Source organism: Primulina tabacum, chromosome 16 (genome assembly GCF_025594145.1).
Source record: "Primulina tabacum isolate GXHZ01 chromosome 16, ASM2559414v2, whole genome shotgun sequence".
Lineage (NCBI taxonomy): Eukaryota > Viridiplantae > Streptophyta > Magnoliopsida > Lamiales > Gesneriaceae > Primulina > Primulina tabacum.
In genome coordinates, this window is record NC_134565.1 from 29,680,273 (window position 1) to 29,705,165 (window position 24,893).

The 24,893-nt window shown below is 35.8% G+C and overlaps 2 protein-coding genes across 2 annotated transcripts; both read right to left on the bottom strand.

Annotated features, from left to right (window-relative positions):
• Positions 1-11,840: 11,840 nt before the first annotated feature.
• Positions 11,841-14,642, bottom strand: LOC142528473 (large ribosomal subunit protein cL37-like). Its single transcript, XM_075633525.1, has 2 exons — positions 14,585-14,642; positions 11,841-12,196 (listed from the first exon to the last, which is right to left on the bottom strand). The coding sequence occupies exons 1-2, from the start codon at positions 14,640-14,642 to the stop codon at positions 11,841-11,843; spliced, it is 414 nt and encodes a 137-aa protein (XP_075489640.1).
• Positions 13,563-20,513, bottom strand: LOC142528728 (aladin). Its single transcript, XM_075633857.1, has 15 exons — positions 20,378-20,513; positions 20,223-20,278; positions 19,935-20,096; positions 19,400-19,514; positions 19,203-19,302; positions 18,921-19,094; positions 18,452-18,510; positions 17,675-17,762; positions 17,489-17,564; positions 16,649-16,748; positions 15,888-15,939; positions 15,336-15,473; positions 15,081-15,168; positions 14,843-14,906; positions 13,563-14,077 (listed from the first exon to the last, which is right to left on the bottom strand). The coding sequence occupies exons 1-14, from the start codon at positions 20,433-20,435 to the stop codon at positions 14,859-14,861; spliced, it is 1,314 nt and encodes a 437-aa protein (XP_075489972.1). The 5' UTR covers positions 20,436-20,513; the 3' UTR covers positions 13,563-14,077; positions 14,843-14,858.
• Between the last annotated feature and the right edge of the window lie 4,380 nt (positions 20,514-24,893).

Below are 24,893 nucleotides of genomic sequence, written 5' to 3' on the forward strand. Positions count from 1 at the left end.
TCATTCGAGTTTTCTCTCATCTTATTGCATTGAGTGTTTATTTCTATAATATATGTGAGGTGTTTGTTCTCCTGTATTAAGAGAGTGTGTGTTCTCTTTGGAAACACAGTGAATGGGTTGTACACCATAAGATATTATAATGGAATTTTTTTCATCTTGCTCGTGATTTTTACCATAATAATTTTTAGGGGTTTTTCAGGTAAATTTCAATGTCCAATTTATTCTTTATTTTTATATTTATTGTCTCAAGTTGCCGCACGTGGGACTCACAAGTGGTATCAGTGCCTGGGTTTTAAAATTTCTTAAAATTCTGAGTATGCTCTGTGGTTGCAGCCTAGACTGTTCTTCCACAATAGAAAGGTTTTTTAAAGATTTTTTATTAAGACGAGATTATTTTGTTCAGTCTACTAAATTGTTGTAGACATAATGGCGGACATGTACGAGATAACAACGTTCAATTGAAGCAATTTTATGCTGTGGAGAATAAAGATACAAGAAATAAAAAAAAAATTGTTTGGCGGCTATTGGAGATAGACCGGTGGAAATTACTGACGATGGAAAGTGGAATGACATGAATAATAATGATGTTGCCAATTTACACTTGGCTATAGCAGACGAAGTATTGTCAAGTGATGCAATCATGGAAGGCCAAGCCCCGAGGAAGGCATGGGACCCTTTAGAGTTTCCGGAGGGACCAATCACGAGGGGACGAATGAAGAAATTCAAGGACGCATTGTAATGGACTTGTAAGCAATCGAGGAGAGCTTGCACACGAGGTTTCGAGCCTAGGAGAATTCATGTTGCATGGAAGTGACCTTGGAGGCCAAACAAGTGCCATTAAGTGCGGAGTAATATGGGTGGATCAGTGCCACATCGCCTGGAATGCAGCGCCGCAGCGCTAGAAGTGCAGCAGCTAGCGCCTAGGCGCTACTTTTGCGAACTATTGGCGCCTAGGCGCTACCCTGGCCGAAAGTGCAGCGCCGCGGCGCTCCGCCTGCGGGAAAATATATTATTTCCTTATTTTTAGCACTAGATAATTTGGTAGCTTATCTTTTGATATCTTTTGGATTTGTAATCAATATTTGGACGAATTTTGACAGAATTTTGAGAATTATTGAATATTGAATTAAGTTTGTTCTGGAGTTTCTCTCAAACAACCAAAAGCTTTTAGCTTTGTTTCAAAATCAAACTTATCAAAGTTTTTAACTTTGTGGCGTTTGTCGATCGTTCTTACGCGGATTGTCAAAGACGAGTTCTTTGAAGGTTCGTTCGAGTGTCGATTGTTTTCTTGTGATTATTTATTGCTAAACCGTTCATAGTTTAGAGGTGAATATCACGTAATACTTGATTCAAAAGGTCGGGACAACAACAACGATTCCTTGTTCGTTATTGAATTGAGGGCGCGATTCTAAATTAGTCGTGTTTGCTATTCTTACGTACGTGGATTCATATCATTTGGTATCAGAGCTTAGGCTCATTGAATTCAAGTAAGTATCTTTCATTCTTTAATTTTCAGATCTACAATTATCCTTTCGTTTGTTTGTCAGATCCGCTATCATTTCGTTCCTTTTCCAGTGCTATCTTTTTGTATATCGTTCTTCATCGGTTTCTGAAATTTTGGTGATTTTTTTTGTTGGGATTTTCGAGAGCAAAAAAAAAAATCCGAAAATTCACCATTATTTCTTTTTGATATTTTGTTCTATTATATATTGTGAGTTATATTCAATTGTCTCTCACAATAAAAAAAATATATCTTCAAATTTCTTGTCTACGCAGTCCAAGTGAGTCGATCACAATTGTTCACAAGTTGAACTTGATTGTTTGGTATACAAATACAAAGCTTGAACACATTTTCGAGAATACTATCAAATTTGAGTGAAATTACTTGAGTGCGAGTGAATTTTCTTTGGAGTGACTAGTGAGTATTTGTTGTGAGCGAAAAAAAAATAAGAGAGGAGAGACGAGCGACTTTCTTTGGAGTGATCGTGAGCATTTGGGTGAGGAATATCTCTTGTTTTCTACTAACGTTTTCTTGCAGGTACAAATCTGAAAGTAAAATGGAGAGGGAAGTAGGAGATAGTACGAACCAAGGGTTGTCTACGACCCAAATGGAGGCGTTGTTTGGGCATTTTAGTCGAATGATGAGGGTTGAGTTGGAGCCATTATATGAGAGGATGAGTAGGCTTGAAGTTAGTACTAGTGGAGGTAAAACTAAGTCTAAAGATTTGGGTAGAGGAGAAGAAGAGGAAGAATATGATTTGGGAGGAGAAGAGGAGAGCCAAAATGAGAATTGGGGTAGGAATGGAAGAGATAGAGGATTTGGGAGAGGAAGAAGAGAAGCTGTACGGGGTAGATATGATGGAAATAGAGAGGATGGTAACATGGGTAGTATTAAGATGAAAATTCCTTCGTTCCATGGGAAATCTGACCCGGAGGCATATTTAGAATGGGAAAAGAGGGTAGAGTTCGTGTTTGAATGTCACCACTATTCCGAACAAAAGAAGGTTAGGTTGGCGGTGATTGAATTTCTAGACTGTGCTCTCATTTGGTGGGATCAATTAGTGACCACTAGGAGGAGGTATAATGAGAGACCCATTGAAACTTGGGATGAGATAAAGAGGGTCATGAGGAAGAGTTTTGTGCCTAATCATTACTATAGAGAGATGTTTAAGAGGCTACAAACTTTGAGGCAAGGCGTTAAGAGTGTTGAGGACTACTATAAAGAGATGGAAGTAGTCATGATTAGGGCAAATATCGAGGAGGATAGTGAGGCGACCATGACACGTTTTCTTTGTGGTTTGAACAGGGAGATTCAATATCAAGTGGAGCTTAGGCACTACTTGGATCTAGACGAGATGGTGCAAATGGCCATAAAAGTGGAGCAACAACTCAAGAGGCGAGGAGTTGGCCGCACCAATCAAACTGGGAGTTCGTCATCTTCTTGGCGACCAAATGGGGCAAAACGTGATGAAAGCAAATTGGTGGCCAAACCCAAGATTGAGACTAACCAGGAGACGCCTAAGCAAGGAGTGCAAGGTAAATCTGAAACTCCTCTTAATCGTTCTAGAGATACTAAATATTTTAGATGTCAAGGGTTGGGTCATATTGTTAGTCAATGTCCTAATAAGAGGATGATGATTTTGAATGACTATGGTGAATATGTGTCTCAAAGTGAGGGTGATGACGAGGGTGATGATGATGAGATGCCTACGTTAGAAGATCAAGATGAGGGATATGGGGCGGTTGTAGGCGAAGCACTAGTGACTAGGCGGATCATGAGTGCCCAAGTCAAGGAGGAGGAGATAACCAAAGGGAAAACTTGTTTCATACTATATGTTTTGTGAATAGCAAGGTTTGCAATCTTATTATAGATGAGGGAAGTTACACCAATGTGGCTAGTAGTGAGATAGTAGAAAAGTTGAGTTTACCTACGTTAAAAGCATCATCAACTATATAGGCTTCAATGGTTGAATGATTGTGCGGAAGTGAAGGTGAACAAACAAGTTTTGGTGTCTTTTTCTATTGGGAAGTATATTGATGAGGTCTTATGTGATGTAGTGCCAATGCATGCTTGTCATATCTTGTTGGGTAGGCCATGGCAATATGATAGGCGAGTGACACATGATGGGTTCAAGAATAAGTATTCATTTGTATTGAAGAAAGAATCTATTGTATTACTTCCTTTGTCCCCAAAGCAAGTGTTGGAGGACCAATTGAAAAAAAAGAAGAGAGATGAGGTCGAAAAAAAGAGTGAACTAAAAAGTGAGGTAGCCTATGAAAATAAAAATGAGATGGCTGAAAAAAAGAGTGATAAAAAGAGTGAGATAGTCATACAAAAGAAAAAGAGAGGAAAGAAGATGAGGGAAAAGAAAATGAGATGAAAGAGGCAAAAAAGAAAACTTATATGGCCCAAAAAAGTGAGTTGAAGCAATTGATACACACACATGAACCAATTGTGTTGATATTTTATAAAGAGATCCTCTTTAACACAAGTGATATAGCCGGGTCCCTTCCGAGCATTGTTGTTTCACTTTTGCAAGAGTTCGATGATGTATTTCCGGAGGAGCTACCTCAAGGACTACCACCATTGAGGGGGATTGAGCACCAAATTGAGTTTGTACCCGGGAGTGCATTGCCAAATCGTCCAGCTTATAGGAGCAATCCAGAGGAGACTAAGGAACTTCAATGGCAAGTAAGTGAGTTGTTAGATAGGGGTTTTGTGCGTGAGTCCATGTCTCCTTGTGCTTGTACCTGTTTTACTAGTCCCTAAGAAAGATGGCTCATGGCATATGTGTGTGGATTGTAGGGCAATTAATAATATAACCATCAAGTATAGGCATCACATACCTAGGCTAGATGATATGTTAGATGAATTGCATGGTGCTTGTATTTTTAGTAAAATTGACTTGAAGAGTTGTTATCACCAAATTAGAACTGAGAGAAGGTGATGAGTGGCAAAACTGCTTTTAAAACCAAATACGGGTTATATGAGTAGATGGTCATGCCTTTTGGCTTAACTAACGCTCCTAGCACCTTTATGAGGTTAATGAATCATGTTTTGCGTGCACACATAGGAAAGTTTGTTGTGGTTTATTTTGATGATATCCTAGTGTACAGCAAAAACTTGGATGAGCATGTTAATCACTTGAGACTTGTGATAATCACACTAAGGGCTGAAAATTTGTATGCTAACTTAAAGAAATGTGATTTTTGTACAAGCAAACTTGTCTTTCTTGGTTTTGTGGTAAGCTCGCAGGGAATACATGTGGATGAAGACAAGGTAAGTGCTATTCGAGATTGGCCAACGCCTACTACTGTTGGTCAAGTCCGAAGTTTTCAGGGACTTCCAAGCTTCTATAGGAGGTTTGTTAAGGATTTTAGCACAGTGGCAGCACCGATGACGGCGGTAATCAAGAAGAACGTTCCATTCCATTGGGGCGAGGAGCAAGAGAAGTCCTTTAATATTATCAAGCAAAAATTAATTAATGCTCCTTTACTTGTTTTACCTGATTTTGCTAATACTTTTGAAATTGAATGTGATGCTTCAGGTGTAGGTATTGGTGGAGTGTTGATGCAAGGAGGGCGGCCGGTGGCGTACTTTAGTGAGAAGCTCAATGGAGCAGCGCTGAACTATCCAACGTATGATAAGGAGTTCTACGCACTTGTGAGGACTCTAGAGACGTGGCAGCACTACTTGAGGCCTAAGGAGTTTGTGATTCATACGGATCATGAGTCTCTAAAGCACCTTAAGGGGCAAAAGAAGCTGAACAAACGGCATGCCAAGTGGGTGGCATTCATAGAGACATTCCCCTACATAATCAAGTACAAACAAGGTAAGGAAAATGTAGTGGCCGACGCACTATCACGTAGGTACGTACTAATCTCTACCTTGGATGCAAAAATTTTGGGGTTTGAGCATGTGAAAGAGTTATATGTGCTAGATGAGGACTTTAAGGGTGTATTTGAAACATATATGCATGGTCCATATGAAAAATTTTATTTGCATCATGGTTTCTTATTTAGAGAAGATAAGTTGTGCATTCCTAAATCTTCAATTTGTGAATTACTTGTTAGGGAAGCACATGTGGGTGGTTTGATGGGGCATTTTGGTGTGGCCAAAACTTTAAGTGAATTGCATGAACATTTCTTTGGCCATATATGAAACGTGATGTTGAGCTAGTATGTGATAAGTGCATAACGTGTAGGCAAGCTAAGTCTAGAACACAACCACATGGATTGTATACACCACTTCCTGTCCCTAGTGAACCTTGAGTTGATACTTCTATGGACTTTGTTTTGGGTTTGCCTAGGACTAAGAGAGGAGAGAGATTCAATATTTGTTGTTGTTGATAGATTTTCTAAAATGACACATTTTATTGCTTGTCATAAAACTGATGATGCATCTAACATCGCAGAATTGTTCTTTAGAGAAGTCATTAGGTTGTATGGCATGCCTAGGACTATTGTTTCTGATCGTGATGTTAAGTTTTTGAGCTATTTCTGGAAGACGTTATGGGCTAAACATGGCACTAAATTATTGTTTTCTACGACTTGTCATCCTCAAACTGATGGACAAACTGAGGTTGTTAATAGGACGTTAGGAACTTTATTACGTGCTGTTCTTAGAAAGAATTTAAAGAATTAGGAAGAATGTTTACCATTTGTTGAGTTTGCTTACAATTGTAGCATGCATTCTACTACTAGTTATTCACCATTTGAGATTGTGTATGGTTTTAATCCTTTAACTCCATTGGATTTGATGTCTTTACCTGTGAGTGAAAGGATAAACATGGACGGCAAGAAGAAGGCGGAATTTGTTAGGAGTTTGCATGAGAAAGTCAATGCCAACATAGACAAGAAAAATGAGCAATACACCAAGCAAGCCAACAAGGGGAAGAAAAGGGTGGTGTTTGAAAGAGGTGATTGGATGTGGCTGCATTTGCGAAAGGAAAGGTTCCCTGAGAAGAGGCGTTCGAAGTTATTGCCTAGAGGTGATGGGCCATTTCAAGTCCTTGAAAGGATAAATGAAAGGATCAATGACAACGCCTACAAGCTCGATTTTCTAGGTGAGTACAACGTGAGTTCTACATTTAATGTTAGTGATATGTCGTTGTTTGATGTAGGTAATGAACAAGATTTGAGGACAAATCCTTTTCAAGAAGAGGAGGATGATGCGATCATGGAAGGCCAAGCCCCGAGGAAGGCATGGGACCCTTTAGAGTTGCCAGAAGGACCAATCACGAGGGGACGAATGAAGAAATTCAAGGACGCATTGAATGGACTTGTAAGCGATCGAGGAGAGCTTGCACACGAGGTTTCGAGCCTAGGAGAATTCATGTTGCATGGAAGTGACCTTGGAGGCCAAACAAGTGCCATTAAGTGCAGAGTAATATGGGTGGATCAGTGCCACAGTGCCTGGAATGCAGCGCCGCAGTGCTAGAAGTGCAGCAGCTAGCGCCTAGGCGCTACTTTTGCGAACTATTGGCGCCTAGGCGCCACTGACAGGCGCCTAGGCGCTACCCTGGCCGAAAGTGCAGCGCCTAGGCGCTCCGCCTGCGGGAAAATATATTATTTCCTTATATTTAGCACTAGATAATTTGGTAGCTTATCTTTGGATTTGTAATCAATATTTGGACGAATTTTGACACAATTTTGAGAATTATTGAATATTGAATTGAGTTTTTTTTTGGAGTTTCTCTCAAACAACCAAAAGCTTTTAGCTTTGTTTCAAAATCAAACTTATCAAAGTTTTTAACTTTGTGGCGTTTGTCAATCGTTCTTACGCGGATTGTCAAAGACGAGTTCTTTGAAGGTTCGTTCGAGTGTCGATTGTTTTCTTGTGATTATTTATTGCTAAACCGTTCATAGTTTAGAGATGAATATCACGTAATACTTGATTCAAAAGGTCGGGACAACAACAACGATTCCTTGTTCGTTATTGAATTGAGGGCGCGATTCTAAATTAGTCTGTTTGCTATTCTTACGTACGTGGATTCATATCATCAAGTATCTCTGAGATAAAAACAGTAAAAGTTATCTGGGATACTCTGACAAAGATGTACGAGGTCAAGTTGCTACACAACATGATTTTCTAAAGAGAAGGCTTTATACTCTTCGGATGGTAGAATCATCATCGATCACCGACCATATCAACATACTAAATACTCTATTTGCCCAACTCACTTCTATGAGGCATAAAATAGAGGAAAATGAACGTGCGGAGCTTCTACTTCAAAGTACACCAGATTCATATGATCAACTTATCATCAACATAATCAACAATATTCTTATGAGATTTCTTAAATTCGACGATGTCTTAACTACGGTTCTCGGAGAAGAAGCCGGCGCAAGAATAATGAAGATGGTTGGGTTGGTAACTTCAAAGTATGCAGAGGCTTTGTCGATGATAAGAGGAAGATTTTTGGACTGTGACTCCAGTGAAAGCCAAAGACGAGGTAGATCAAAGTCGAGAAGTAAGAACAAAAAATATTTACTGCTTATTGTGACGGTAAAGGGCATTTCAAGAAAGAGTATACGAGTATCGAAAAAAGTTCTCAAGGAAATGTGGCCAGTATTTCATGCAGTTGTGAAATATTATTCAGCGAAGCAGAAACATTTGCAGAAAGCATGCACAAATTTTGTGACACGTGGATTATAGATTCAAGAGTGAAGTGGAACATGACGTCTCGGAGAGAATGGTTTGATTATTATGAACCAGTCTCAGGAAGATATGTATTCATGAGAAATGATCATGCTTTGGAAATCGCTGGGGTCGGTACTATCAAAATAAAAATGTTTGATGGCACCATTCGCACCATACAGGAGGTATGAAATGTGAAGGGATTGACAAAAAATATTGTCCTTGGGGCAATTGGATGACATTGGGTGTAAAACCGTATCAAGAACGAAGGTCATGAAAATTGTGAAGGGTGCGCTTGTGGTTATGAAGGTGGAAAAATTTACTGCAAATCTGTATGTGCTTTTGGGAGAAACGCACAAATAGACAAAACTAGTTGTTGCATCAATTGGTTCAGAACAATAAATAACAGTGTTATGACATAGAAAACTCGGGCATGTCAGAATGAGGGTTGAAAATTTTCTCTCAGAACAGAAGCTGCTGTCGAGACTTGCAAAAGTGTTACTACTCTTTTGTGAGCATTGTGTTACCAGTAAACAATACAGATTAAAGTTTGGCACATCTACTTCCAAAAGCAAAAACATACTGGAGCTGATTCATTCGAATGTTTGGCAAGCACCAGTTGTATCCCTAGGATGAGCGAGATAATTTGTCTCGTTCATTGATTATTTCTCTATGAGATGTTTGGTGTATCCAATCAAAAAGAAATCAGATGTTTCCAGATCTTCAAAGATTTCAAAGCGCGGGTTGAACTTGATTCTGAAAAAAAAATCAAGTGTTTGAGGTCTGACAATGGAGGAGAATATATCAGTGACAAGTTTGATGCATGTCAACATGAGGACATCAAAAGACAATTCACGAAGGCTTACACACCTCAAAAGAATGGAGTGGCGGAGCGGATGAACAGAACTTTGTTGGATAGAACAAGAGCTATGTTGAGTACTGCGGGTCTAGGCAAATCATTTTGGGCGGAAGCAGTCAAAACTATTTGTTATATTATCAATTGTTCTCCATCAGTGGCGATTGATCTGAAGACTCCGATGTAGATGTGAACTGGGAAGCTGACAGATTATTATCATTTGTATAAATTTGAAAGTCATGTGTACGTTTTGTACAATGAGCAAGAAAGATCGAAGTTTGATTCGAAATCTAGAAAATGTATCTTCTTAGGTTATGCTGATGGATTTAAGGGGTTTCGCTTGTGGGATCCTACTATTCACAAGCTTGTCATCAGCAGGGATGTTATCTTCGAGGAAGATAAAGTAAAGGGAGACAAAGGCACACTAAATTCATAAACTACTATATTTCATGTAGAAAATAAGACCGACGAATGTCAAATTTCTTGTGAAGCATTACCAGAACACGAAGAACAAGAACATGTTGGGTCTGAGGTTTCCAATGTGAGGCAGTCAACTCAAGACAAAAGACCACCAGGTTGGATTTCAGATTATGCCACTGAAAGCAATCTTGCATATTGTCTATTATCAGATGATGGTGAGCCCTCGAGCTTCCATGAGGCTACTCAAAGCTCGGATATATCCTTGTGGATGATAGCAATGCAAGAAAAATTGGAGGTATTAGACAAGAATAAAACTCGAAATCTTGTTACACTACCATGAGGGCGGAAAATCATTGGTAACAGATGGGTCTATAAGATCAAGCGTGATGGACAATAACCAAGTGGAGCGGTATCGTGCTAGATTGGTTGTAAAATGATATTCTCAGAAAGAAGGCATTGACTTCAATGAGATATTTTCTCCTGTGTTTTGGCTTACAACAGTCATAGTAATGTTGGCATTGTTTGCAGTGTTTGACCTACATCTAGAACAGTTAGATGTGAAAACGACGTTTTTTTCATGGAGATCTTGAAGAAAAAATTTATATGCTCCAGTCAAAAGGTTTTGCGGAAAAGGGCAAAGATAACTTGGTTTGCAAGTTGAACAAATCTCTATACGATCTCAAACAGACGTCGGGGTGTTCGCACAAGAGATTTGATTCCTATATCATGAGCCTTGGATATAACAGATTGAGCGCAGACCCTTGTACATATATTTCAAGAGGTCCGGTGATGAGTATATCATTTTGTTGTTGTATGTGGACGACATGTTGGTAGCAGGCCCCAACAAAGATCAGGTCCAAGGATTGAAGGCACCACTGGCTAGGGAATTTGATATGAAGAACTTGAGACCAGCAAACAAGATTCTAGGGATGCAAGTTCAGCGAGACAGAAGTAACATAAAGATTTGTCTTTCCCAGAAAAATTATTTGAAGAAAATCTTGCAACGCTTCAACATGCAAGATAGTAAGCCAATTTCGACCCCTCTTCCAGTTATCGTCTGAGATGTGTCCTAGCAATGCAGAAGATTCTACAAAAGATAACATAGCTGATTTTCTGACCAAGCCAGTGAACACTGATAAGTTTGAATGGTGTAGATCCTCAAGTGATCTAGCAGAAACGTAAGCAGCAGGGAATGAAAAGATTGCAAAGATGTGTGAAAATATGTTTGATTTTCAATCAAATCTCCAAGTGGGAGAAATGTCGTCAAATAATAACATTGCATTAAATATATTGTCATTTAATCAACAAATGTTGGCCTGGTAGCATTCAACAAATGTTGGCTGGTATTTGTTAAAACGAACGGCAGCAGAATTTGAAGATGGAAGATGTTAAATTTTACATTGCATTAAATAGAGCTCCCTCCTCTCATTCTGAAATCATTCATTCATCGAGTTTTCTCTCATCTTATAGCATTAAGTGCTTAGTTTTATAATATTTGTGAGGTGTTTGTTCTCCTGTATTAAGAGAGTATTTGTTCTCTTTGGAAACACAATTGGGTTGTACACCATAAGATATTATAGTGGAATTCTTTTCATCTTGTCCGTGACTTTTACCTTAATAATTTTTAGAGATTTTTTACGTAAATCTCAGTGTACAATTTATTCTTTATTTTCATTATTATTTTCTCAAGTTACCGCATGTACGACTATTTATAGTTCAGATGTTAAATTTTACATTGAGCTTGATTGTGTTAAATTATGTTCTTGAGTCAAACTGGAATCCAGATTAATTTGTTCACAATGTAAGCTCTTTATGACTAGCTAGTACTTGAAACCAAATACGAACGAGCACAAGCCGTATTCTTAATCAAGTTCAATAAAGAATTTGAAACAAATGAGAAGAAATCGATTTATTATTTTAACTTCAAGCAGGCTAAAATGTTTAAACTCGAAATTTAAAATGAAAACGAAAGAAATATTGACCTTGACACAATTTCCTTTAGGCTTTATTCTCCTTGTACATTGTTAAGTGCACCATTTTCACATTGTTGAATTCAATCTTAGAGGCTACTAAAATAGAAATGAATTCCACCATGTTAAAACTTTTCAAGACAAGAAACAGAATAGAAAGAGAAGAAAGATTGCATCTTTTAAAAACAACAAAAATAAAGCTAAAAAATAATTTATGCCAAGAAATCTTAGCAGGAAAATAAATAGAGATTAATCCATTTAATAAAACACATAAATACTGCCGTATCCCATCCATAAGCAACTTCAAATGGTGGAATGAATCGGAAACTGATATCTTTAACGTAATGATAATCCATTAGACAAAAATATATTAGTGCCACAAATTGATGAACTGCGATTATACAGTGAGCAGACAAAGTAATGAATAAACAGGTAAGTTATCATGAAACAAAGTTTACACGTTCTTGTTTTTCTTCAACTTTGAAGGCGGCCATCGTCCCTTCTTCCTCAAATGGCGCTTCCTCAGAAGCCTCTTTCTCCTTAATCTGATTTTCTTTGCTATTTTCATTTTCATCTTCTGCTCAAGATTCATCTTAATTTTGGACTCCAACGGGAGATTCTCAACAGGCACAGTTTCATTTGTGTCCTTAAGAGTAGGAGAATCGGGAGCACTAGGTTCAGTTCCATCAATATCAGAAGATGCCTTAACAATCAATGCACCTCTGCTTTTCCGAACAAGAGGTGCTCGAATCGTGTGTCCAACAGACGGTTTTGGGCGCTTATTGATGAAGTTGTTGCCCAAACTGAAGACTAGAAACAGAAAAACCAATGCCACATAATTCAGAAACATTGACAAATTCACCGGAAGACTAAGAGCCAGTTTGGATACAAAAAAAACTTTGTTTAAAAAAGTATTTAATTAAGCAAGGTTTTTAAAGAAAAAAACTCAACCCTGCATAACATCACAGTACACAAGTACACAACTAAGCAACCTGTAATATATCTCCAACTCCAATTAGGCAATTACTTGTGTCCTTAGCTAAAAACTAGTTAAAATTAGTTTCTGATCAAATCTAAAAGTCTCGTTAAGGTTTGTGTACAACAATACTGCAAACCCAATTTGAATGCGGAACATATTGTAAGTCCAAGTACCTTCAAAACAGACCTTTCTGTAAACATAAGATGTGGTTTATATGCTCCACATTGTCCAAATTTAATCATTTTAAACCAGAAAATTGTACTGGGTATACTAGGAATACAAGGAAAAATACATTTTTTTATCAATCTTGTTCAGAGCAGAATTCAAAAATAGAAAAGAAACCAAGAAAAAGCCACTCATACCATAAACATCCCATTTTCTTTTTCTCTTGTAGATAATTTACAGAAGAAGAACGAGGCGCAACGACCACACACTACACGCGTCAAACAAATCCCAGACTTTTATTTGATTGATATTTTATTGTTTCTTTATATTTTAATATTTATAAATTAAAAATAATGGTTTTTTCCTTTTATTTATTTGAGTAAATAAAGAAAATAAATAAACAGTCGATGGAAACGCTCACAAGAGGTTGGGCTGTTAGGATTTTTGTTTGCATTTTATTGAAAGTTTTTATTATATTAATTAAAACTATTTAATATATAAACAAATTAAGATAGTAACAAATTGAAAGTCAATTATTGGAATATTTTTATTTAATTAACTCACGCTTGTTTTATCTATGAAATATTATATATTATATCTATCTTTATCTTACAAAATATGCATTTTCCACATTACCCAAGTACCCTTGTGTTTATAAAGAAAAATTTGACAAAATAAATACCATACAAAAAAAAAACGTTACAATTTTCACGAATTTAAACATAGAAAGGTCAAAACAACTTTCAAAAGCCATGCAAATTTTCAATTTCATATTCTCACCATATGCTTGAGTACACCATTTCGACTACTTTTTCAAGCCTTGGGTAACAGTAAATTGAATAGAGGAACATCCACAAATTTTGTCAACAATTGCAAGTAAAATAACATTGTAAAATCTAAAAATCATCCTCAAATATAAAATTTTGAAGCTACAAAATCACATTATCAGAAAGCATATTTATCAAATATAAATATTTAATTTTGCATTAAATGGAGATGCAAATCATTCACATAATGGTGAATAGAGGTGAATAGGAAACTATGACACGAACCCAATCCACATAAAAATTTAATTACATTTCCAGTATACATAGTTTGATAGAAATGTAAAAAACTTGCCTCAAAAGAAAAGTATTTCCTTGTGTCTGTCATTGACGTATAAGTTCACCGGTCAGAGGTTACATTATAACAAAAAACTTCAAAAAACAGAGAATTTGAAAATACAAAATGCGACTCCCGATTCAAATAAATATCAACTTCGACACAGATCATGCATCCGAGACTTCTCACAACCGAATCAGCAGAAAAGATTGTACACATGTATTTTCAACAATAACACTCCAGAGACAGTTTCTACCAGCTTGAAATGAACACTTATGAGGGCCCAAGACCGAGAAGCATATGACCTTCAGGAGGGATATGTGAAAAATGCAATAGTCAGAGTAGATACTCCTTTTCCGAGTGCATTGCAATGTTTGCAAGATCAAGACCATAAGCTGATCCATGGATTCAAAACGATTTCAACAAGAAATCAAGTTTCTTTTCATCTATCAATTATCAAATACCTAATATCAACGCTAAGCAAAAAACATATGATCTTCAGTAGCCAACAATAATAAAGAATGTGAAACCATGTCGGCATTTATAGTAAATTATTTTTAGCATGCATTAATGACCAAATGGCCAGGACATGTGATCTATCAAATTTCACATGATATGTTTTTACAAACTCACCGTTCTCTCTTGCATTTTTTAAATATATAGAACAACACGCATTAATCATACCAAATGATTACAGTAGAGGTCTTGTTTATGAATACAAACCAAGCCACCAGGGAGCAACTTGGTCAAAGTTCTATATTAGCTCGAGAGCACATACATTAGTGTTCTTCAAACAGCTCAGATTAGAATCAAAATTGTATATCTTCCATAGGGTTTATTTCATCCTACCCATGTGAGCATTGCCCCCATGATAGAATGGATGGCCAAGATTTGCCCATGCATATATAGGACCCACTTTTTTTTTTGAAGTTGTATGTGTGGCAAGATCTTACCTGTTGAAATGAAGTGAGTGTAGTGTTCACATAGGTAGGATCTCATAAACCCTTCCATAGGTATATAATGTTATTTAAATTTACAGGTCTTAATGCTATAGGTAAGCAAGCCAAGCTCGAGTATCAAAATACGCAAGTGCTTAGCTTTTCAACCTTGCTCGCTTATTTGAACTCCTGTAGAATTATATATGATGTATTGTAGAAGTGCAGTAAAGAGAAGGGAGTTGTAAAACTTCAAAAGCTTAATAAAGATCATACCTTAACTTGGCCGTTGTCATCGAAATATAAGAGGATAAGTGCAGCAATATCCAGTGCTCCAACTCTGCACAAGAATCTTAGTCAGCCAATATACTTCAGTCAAGATGGCAGAAATTGTCACACAACTAGAATAAAGTGAACAGCAGGAGCATCTGACTTCCAATGATTTCATCATACAAACCTTAAAATGTTACAGAAAGCACGAGCATAAACTTCATGCAAAGAAAAGGGGACTAACCACTGAAAGCAATGGTCCCTGTTTAAACTTATTGTAGAACCCAAATGCCAATGGCTTTGGATTGTCCCCAGGACCTCTGATGAATCCACTGAATTAGCAAAAATACATATCCAAATAAGTTAATAACTGAAGTTCGATTACAAAAATCCAGAAAGTGTACAACAAAACATGTCCTACACAACCATGCCAATGATAAAAAGAACACCATTATGATTTGACAAGTACCGAACAAACCATAAGTTTCTCCGCACTTACATCAATGATGTTGAAATTAAGGGTGTTCTTTTAACATCAAATAAAGCAACAAGTCCTTTGTATAACTCATCACCATCCACATATGATGCTGCCAATCGCTCTCCTGAGGCATCCCAAGCTATATTCTTAATAACTTGACTGCGGAAACGAAAAATAAAAGAGAGAAAAATCAACTATATGTGTCATGTGTGACAAGCACAACCAACAGTTCCTCAAAATAAGGATCTCTCTTGCTGGGGATATGAAATCGAAAGTGATCTTCTCACGTAGAGATTTGCAAATCCTGACTAAAAAAGGTAATTTTTTCAATAAATAATAATTATATAGGACCAAAGATGCAGCATTTGAATGATAAATGCTAAAAATATATATTATCAGAGCAAAAAAAAGTTCTGGTAAAATTTTAATTAACTGACAACTTTCTTAAAAGCAATTAGTTGGTATGGCAACTGAATGGTTGTATATAAACTATAAAGCTGCTTTAATTGGTGTTAACAATCGAATAGACAAAATACATCTAACAACTACACTTAACAATACAGATATCTCTACCTGCCCGTCAAAGATTTTATTTCAGGCAGCTCAACGGGTATGAGGTGTGCATCTGAAGAAGACATCATTGAGAGTTACAATATGAATATGTTGACACTGAATTACATTCAAGCATCCATTAGCTTACATATGCCAAATTTAAACAAGTTAACATACATGAGACTCAAAATCCCATAAAGCTATAAATAACACAAGTACAAACAGAGAAAACAATAAAACATTTCTGTGGTACAGTGCCTCGTGCATCCACAGGTTACTTAAGGGTCTGTGAAACATCAAAAGTTAATGTTCTCTAAAATAAAATATTTGATTAAGAAACAGAGTATTCCAGAAGTCGCTTTAAATCTTCCAATTCACCTTCGACACATCAGAAGATAACTTACATGCTACGAGTGTACAATTATTTGTCGCAAACTAGTGATTAGTGAACAACTGTCTTTGTCCCCGTCATCCTTAGAAAGGTTAAGTCAAATTCACAAAGACGTCGCAGAGAGATATGAGATAATCGACAGGATAAAAATGAATAAATACGAACAATGTCAAAAATCACATTATAAACTACTTGTTCTCTGAGAAGACACCAGAAAGAACCAAATGGCACGGTCATCACCAACCATGCAGCAAAATTAGCATCACATACAACTAGTTGTCATTCTGAGGTCCTCATATGTTAGTTTACAAGTCAAAAAACCATAACTCTTATTCACATCAGAAGGATGTTATTTAATAGAACTAGTTAAGTGTGGAGATACATGATATACCCAGTGATGGAGCTTTTGATGCAAAGTGAATGGAACCTAAAGTTGAAGATTCTGAAAAAGAAAGAAGTATCATACGCCCATCAGGATCCCACGTTGCACCCTATCATCAATTGATCCCAAGAACAATTAGAGGACATAATAAGATGAAGTCATACTTTAGCCCATAACAAGAGCAAAAAAGAAATACACAGAAGTAATAACTCGGATAAGGAAATAAATAAAAACATTAGAAGGCAGCAGAAACATGTATTAACAGCAAATTTTTCATTTTTATTTTTTCTATTAACACCTTCTCGGGTTCTCGGGAAGATCGGCTAAGGAACATGCAAACCAAGACAAAAGTTAAAAAAACACGGAAGACATGGAAAAGCAATAGGAAATGAATCATAATATTTGGTACATAATTTCATATTTCTTTATCAGCATTTCTTAGACCACCAAACACTCAAGTACAAATACCCCCTTCCAATACTAAAAAAGAAGGCAGGTTATCAGTGAGCTGTTTTAGACCAACCAGCTTGAAAGCTGCAAACATTATGCATGACGAGCAACACGGTTTTGAACTTCATACATCAAAATCTGTCCAAGAAAATCACGAGAATGCTTGAAATGGAGGCAACACACCAACACCTCGCATGCACTATGAACATGCTTGTCAAGGAAAAAATGCAGACTAAAAGATTGCGTTCACCTGGCCTCCAAACCAAACAACATATATGAAGGGATGAAAGAACCATCACGGGACTCCATATTTTGATTTCTTTATATTAATAAGTAATAACTTAAAATGAGACTCGATAAGTACAATCACAGTTAAGAATAAGAGGGGAATATATCAACCGTGACATATCCATTCTTTGAGGACCATGGTTCTGATGTCCACGTGTTTGTTTCCCACAGATAAAATGTCCCATCACTGCAGAAAGTATATGGACACTCTTAACGTACACGTTTCAAAACATAGCGAGTTCATAAAGTCAACAGCATGCTTAAGAAACTTGGCGTTATTCTACTGAATTTCAGTACAATTTTGCAGCAAAAAAATAATCCCCACACGGAGACCAACTCAGCATCGATATGCCTCCTAAACCTCGTCGGAAAGGAGTGCCCAGTCCTGTATAACATAAAGCAATAAAAATACAGCTGGACATCAATACAGAAGTGGAAGTTATGGGGGAAAAAACCACACGTATGAAATTTGATAGATTACAGTTAGCAATATATTGGTTCGAAATTACGAACATGTAAAATTGATTGCAGAAAATAATGTAAATTATGCATAAAAAAGAAAATTCATTGGGCTAGTTACAAGTAAAGTTGCAATCCATGAGCGAGGAGATAGATTTCATCATGCTTCATGTCGAGCAAATAAATTTTAATGATAGGCAGGCACCCATCCTTCTATTTAAAGTCTGCATTTACCTAAGCTGACACGGTTTAAAATAGCACCCTCAAGTTATCTTTGAACATAACCATCCATAATCTAACAAATAAAGATCTTTGTACACCAAATTTTGACAGGGCTAATGCCACCAAATCATATCGTCCTCCCCCGCAAACTGAGCAAATGTCGTGAGAAAGATCAATAAACAAGCACCCTGTAACTGCATATAACTTGCAGTTAATAATTAGTCGCTAAAAACTATTAGCATTTTTAATGTCCAGACTGCTCGGATGGGAGAGGTACAATGGACAATATTTTGATATTGATAAAGCCATATAATAATAAAAGACCAACCAACATACGTTGCCATTGAAAAATTTTAGTTTGCATGAATGAGGTAAGATGAAAAAATAACTAACCTTGTGCTACATCCAATATGGTGAAAGATGAATTCTCAAATGCAGCTGATGCCAAATATGTAGAAATATGTCAAGAAAATTTTCAGATAACAAGGAGAACCACTTTTGAGATCTGAACAGCAACTTCTTACGAATAATATTAGATGTAAACACCAAAGGTTCTGGGCAACAAGAAATACAATAGCTCCAAAATTTTCAGCTTTCTAACATTAAACAGTAATAAATCAAACTAATAAATCAAAAAAATGGAAATAGAAGCATAGATTCACATAACCTACTTGCTGAGAGAAAGAATGGAACAACTAACTAGAAAACATATGTGAGCAGATGAGTGCAGGAGATTGCATTTTAGCTAACAACAAAAAATAACAAAACATATTGGAACATAAATAAAAATTAGAGATGATAGAAAGAACAGGTTATGCATCATTAATTAACCCATGAACTAAAGAGCATAACGTTTGGATATCTTCCATTAGGGCTCCATGCAAGCGCACTTATTTGTTCATTATCATCACTTCGAAGGAAATCCACTAGTGTCCATCTAGTGCTAGAACTTCTAGAAATGATGCTTGACGTCACCACGGATCTTACAGATGCGACATTACCAGGATAAGAAGCAGCCCAAATGCAAATGCCACCCCTATTCATTGAGTAATTCAAACAGCACCAAGTTAAAGCAATCAGCAAACCTAAAAAGGAAACAATTTACCAATTGCAATAAAATAATGGTCAATATAAAAGTACGAACTTGCATGCAACAGAAAGTGTTTTCCCATCATTTGGTCTCCACTCAATAAATTTCACATCTTTTTGTGACTCGCTGGACAATACACAAGGAGACTTCCCATCTGATGAACATAAAATAAATGAAATCATCTTTCAAAATCAAGAAATGACATAAGACGGTCTAGCCATTTTAATTAAGATAGTGGTGATGTCATTTACCAGAATCATCATAATCACAAATTGTCACCTGATGTGGTCCAGAAATAAATGCTAAAATACGCTTATGGCTGTGCCAACTTACAGCATGAAGATCAACATATTGTAGTAATTTTACCTGGAAAATACATAATTAAATTAAAAAGGTATTTTTACAACTCATTAATCATATTATACAATCAAATCAAACAGATGGCAATTCTGCCTCCGATGATTGCAAAAGCAGAAAACTTTTTTAGGTCTCAATCTCACATACGAAGTCAGATCATTTTCCTCCAAAACATTCACAAGTACTACCACCAACATATCTTGCTTCACATCACCACTTTACAGAATCACATCCACCACATAAAGGTGCTTTCATCTAAAAATTCCACATTACTAACATTCCTGCAACAAGAATAGAATGCAAAAAACTAGAGCTACTAACTCACTCCATATAAAAACCTAATCAGCAACAGCACCAAAGACAATACAGATAATACAGCAAAAAACCAAAAATAAAAATAATAAAACAAGTATCAAAGAGGATATTTACATCAGCCGGCTCAAAAAGGGGCTTTACAGAACCGCTCATCAGCGCCTGTACCACTGCAGATAGAATACCTGAATTGCCTTGCCGTGGCAAAACATCTATCTGTTCAGCTTCAGTGCCCAAAATACTATCTGACTCAAATGGAACTGGAGCAAATACAGTTCCCTGCAATCATATCAACCCATCAACGCTATAATAAAGTGAATCCACATTACCCTTTTTATATTAAAAAAAGGTAAATTCACGTTAATTCTTCGAAAAACGGGTAAAACGAATGTATAGAGCGAGTACGAGAATTTCCCCGTAGGTCTCCCTGGCCTGATCATCGCTGAGATGGTCCGCAATGACTGCATAATCTAGTCCAATTTAAAATAATTTGTAATCGAATACATTGCGTGAATCAAAGTAGCGTTATCAAAAGAAGGTTACAACTGATCGTAGGTTACCAAGTTCTCTGTTGATTTCGCCGATTGTGACCTTGCCTGGCTGAGGAAACGAAGGCATAGCTTGGTTGGGACAAAATGGGGAGAGAAATTAGGGTTTATATGTCTTCTTCTCCCACCTCGCACCAGGGTTTTAATCCATTTTATTTTATTTATTTATTTTGAAAAACCAATTTTATTTTTTTTTTCGATTAAATACATACAACTTTGTTTTCAGTTTGTCATATTTACTCCTTTATTTTGGTCCTCTATATAATAAAATTGCATCGTTAATTACATATATTTATTTTGTTTATGATTTTGGTCCGGTTTTGGCCGGGAAAACTTTGATATGCTAAAAGTAATACTTTTTCATGGATGATCCAAATAAGATATCCTGTATCACAAAATACGAGCTAAAAGTATTATTTTTTATTGTGAAGATCAGTAGCGTTGACTCGTCTCACTGATAAAGATATGTAAAACTATCTCACAAAAAACCTGCTCAAAATAAAATTTGGAGATTTTTCAAGCAACCATCTGGGAGCATTCTCTTCCATAAATAGACATTTTTCAACACCCAATATCCTCAATTTTTATGTCACAATGGCAAGTTTTTCCGTCAAATCATCAAACCACAACAAGTAAGGTTTTTCAGGACAAAACTGGACCAAAGTTGCCAACAACATAAACATACATATCAAAATTATAATTTTACTATATAACATATTAAAATTACAAGATGACAAACATAGTGACTGAAAAAAAATTTCCAAAAAAAAAAAAATCACATACAACTTTGCAAAAAAAAAAAAATCACTTTTGTTTTATAATTTTTAAGTCAATTTAATTATTTTTGAGAGGATAATCATTTTATTTATCATTTAATTGTATTTATGTATTGACCCTTCACAATATATTTTTAAACATCGTGACAAATTGCATAACTATTATCTAATTTTAGAAAATTCATCAAATTCGGGTATACAATTATGTATGCATATATTTTCCAAAACAAATATTATGTGTTTTGGATATTATGTAATGCATATAATCATTTTAAAATTGTATCAAACTTGAATTGATAATCAATTTTAAAATTAAAATTTAGATTGTAATCCAGTTATTACTTTACCTTCTCCGAGTCAAGCTTAATCTTGCTGAACAAAAGTTAGTTTTTGTTTCTTAAATGAAAATTTTATTGCACGATTTTTTTTAAAAAATAAAAAATTCTTATGCTTTCGGGATATGAAATTCGAAAGTGTGGCTTTACAGTAATTTTTAATTGGTTTTTCCTTTTTTAGCGATAGTAATATTTCTTGTAAATGTATCACCGGTTTAATATTTTTCCATGCAAATGAATCCAATAATATCGTAAAAAAGAATGAGTTTTTAAAAATTAAATAAAATTAATGAGAAAATATGCAGAAATTACATTTATTAGCAATCGTCACACACAATTTCTGTGTGGTAAAAAAAATAAAAACTAATTTATAATACTCCTTTTCTTTTGCAAGTCAATAGCTATTAGGAGCATAAGTGTAATTCAAACAGGACAAAAACTTATGTGAAACGGTTTCATGGGTTATATTTTGTGAGACAGGTCTCTTATTTGAGTTATCCATGAAAAATTATTACTTTTTATTATGAATATCGATATAGTTGACCAGTTTCACAGATAAAAATTCGTGAGATCGTCTCACAAAAGATCTACTTTTCAAACAGACCGACCAAAAAACCTATCCTGAAAAGGTTGCACTTGGTAGAAATTAATTTAGGATATCAAATTTTGTTTTGAGCTTGATGAATTGAAATTAAATAAAGAAGAAGAAAAACACGAACAAAACAAAATAAGAAAGAACATGTGCCTAGCACCGAGGTGTCTCTTTTGGGCGCCCAAGCGCTCCAGCTATGGCCTAGGCGTTTGCCTAGGTACACTGGAGGCGCTATGTGTCGAAGGCCCTGTTCACGAATGGTTGTGAACTTTTTTCCAATTTTCAATATTCAATTCAAACAAATGGTGTCATTTTAATGTTTTTCATTGGACTTTTGAACAAAGAGACAACTCATATGTTGAAACATATCATTGCTGACAAACTATACAAATAGGAGAATTAAACACCATTTTAGAATAATTTTTCATATTCTCAAAAAACTTATGCTCGTATTTTTGTTGAAGTTCTTTTCTTCATTGAAACAAAAGATAGTTTATATCATTTATAATTGTGAAACCTCTTATTTATTGTACGATTATCATAAATGAAGTTTTATTTTAAAAGAATAATGCCAAATTTCTAAAGCACCAAGAGCAAAGCAAAATCTTCGTAAAGAAATAATGTTAAACACTAATCTTATTTTATCATTATTGTTTATTGCCTTCTTAAAATATTCATAAACCAAATTTACCAACAAGTTTAAGAAGATTTTATGAAAAAATTGAAGTTGGATCCTTATCATCAACAAAGATGAACACTCAATTGGCACAAGGAGAAAGACTGGAAAATTTCAATGGGACAGATCCCAAAAGTTGGAAACATACAAGAAAATTTTAACATGACAGACCTCAAAAGATGACAACATAAAATTTTGTTTTATCTTACAATTCTAAGACTGTCAAGGTTTCTGAAAGAAGACCCACCCACCATAATCGAAGATGAAGTTGACCCTCGCAGGAAGGTTGTAGTAGATGCATGTAATCAAGTATCTATTCACCAGAAAGAATTAAATATGAGACAAATATGGTGAATTGAACTCCTAAAAGACTGTGATTTGACAATAAGCTATCATCCAAGTAAGAAAAATAAAGTAGCTGATGCTTTGAGTTGAAAGAATACGAGTAAGGTAATTATAGCTTCGCTCTCAGCTCAACCAAGCCTACTAAAAACTGTTAAGTTGAGCCAAAATCAAGATTTCAATTTGACAAACTAAAAGAACAAGTCCAAGAAGAGAAATCACAAGATCTTCAAATTGATGACAAGTGAATCATTTGGATGAAAGGAAGATTGTGTGTACCCAGAGTTTCCAATTTTCGACAAAAAGTGATGTCAGAATCACACAAATCTAAATTTTCTATTAACCCCGGCAGTACCAAGATGTACCAGGATCTTAAGAAAAACTATTGGTAGAGTGTAATGAAACGATATGTATTAGAATTCATCTCAAGATGTCACGTATGTCAGCAAGTCAAGGCTGAACATCAAAGACCTAGAGGACTTCTACGACCTCTGGAGATTCCTGAGTGGAAATGAGAACATATTTTCTTGGATTTTGTGATATGTTAACCAAAGTCACGATGTCATATTGGTGATTGTAGATAGGCTTACAGAACCTGCACATTTTTACTCGTTCGTGTGAATTATAATCCAGACAAGTTAACCATCTTGTACATTGACAATATTGTGCGCCTACATGGAGTTTTAGTCAGTATCTTATCTGATATAGATCCGAGATTTGTATCCCGATTTTGGAAGAGCATCCAAGAAGCTATGAGATCAAAAGTCACTCTAAGTACGGGTTATCATCCTTAAACTGATGACCAAACAGAGAGAACAATTCAAACCTTGGAAGATATGCTGAAAGCTTGTGCTCTAGACTTCAGTGATAATTATCTTTCATTAATTGAATTCGCGTAAAATAATAGTTACCACAGCAGCATTGGTATGGCTCCATACGAAGTTCTACATGGGAGGAAATATCGGTCACCACTTTATTGGTATGGAGTCGGGGAAAGAACCATCATGTCACCCGAACTTATCCAAGACACAGTGAACAAAGTAATTGTGATCAAAGAACAACTTAAGACGGCACATGATAGACAAAAGAGTAGGGATGATTTGAAAAGAAGACCATTGGAATTTGAAGTGGGTGAAAAAGCTTATGTGAAAGTTTCCCCGATGAAAAGAGTAGTCCGATTTCATAAGGTTGGAAAATTAAATCCTAGATATGCTGGACCATTTGAAATCCTAGAGAAAAAATGGGAACACTAACACATGATATCATTACCGCCCAATGTGGCGAGGATTCATAATGTTTTCCGTGTTTCACATCTAAGAAAATATGTCTCTGATCCAAGCCATGTTCTTGAAGAAGGATCGCTATTAATCGAAGGGAACTTGAACGAAGAATTAAGATATGAAGAAGTTTCCATTAAAATTGTGAATACCAAAGACCAAGTATTGAGACGAACGAGTATTCCTTATATCAAAGCTTTGGTCAAATCACACAGAAAGGAAAGCTACTTGGGAGTTGGAAGCAAATATGAGATAAACACATCTTTATCTCTTTGAATGAGAAGAACGACTCAAATTTCGAGGACGAAACTTTCCATAAGGAGGAATGGATGTGAAGATCCAAAATTTTACTATACAAAGAGACAAAGTGCAAGTTAATTTTAGTTTTGCATTGAAGATGAATTATTTCATGGAGGATAATAAATTACATATAATAAATTATGCAACCTTTGGCATGGATGATAATAAATAACATGCAATAAATCATGCAACATTTGGCATGGAGGGGAATGCCTTAAGTTATATTGATG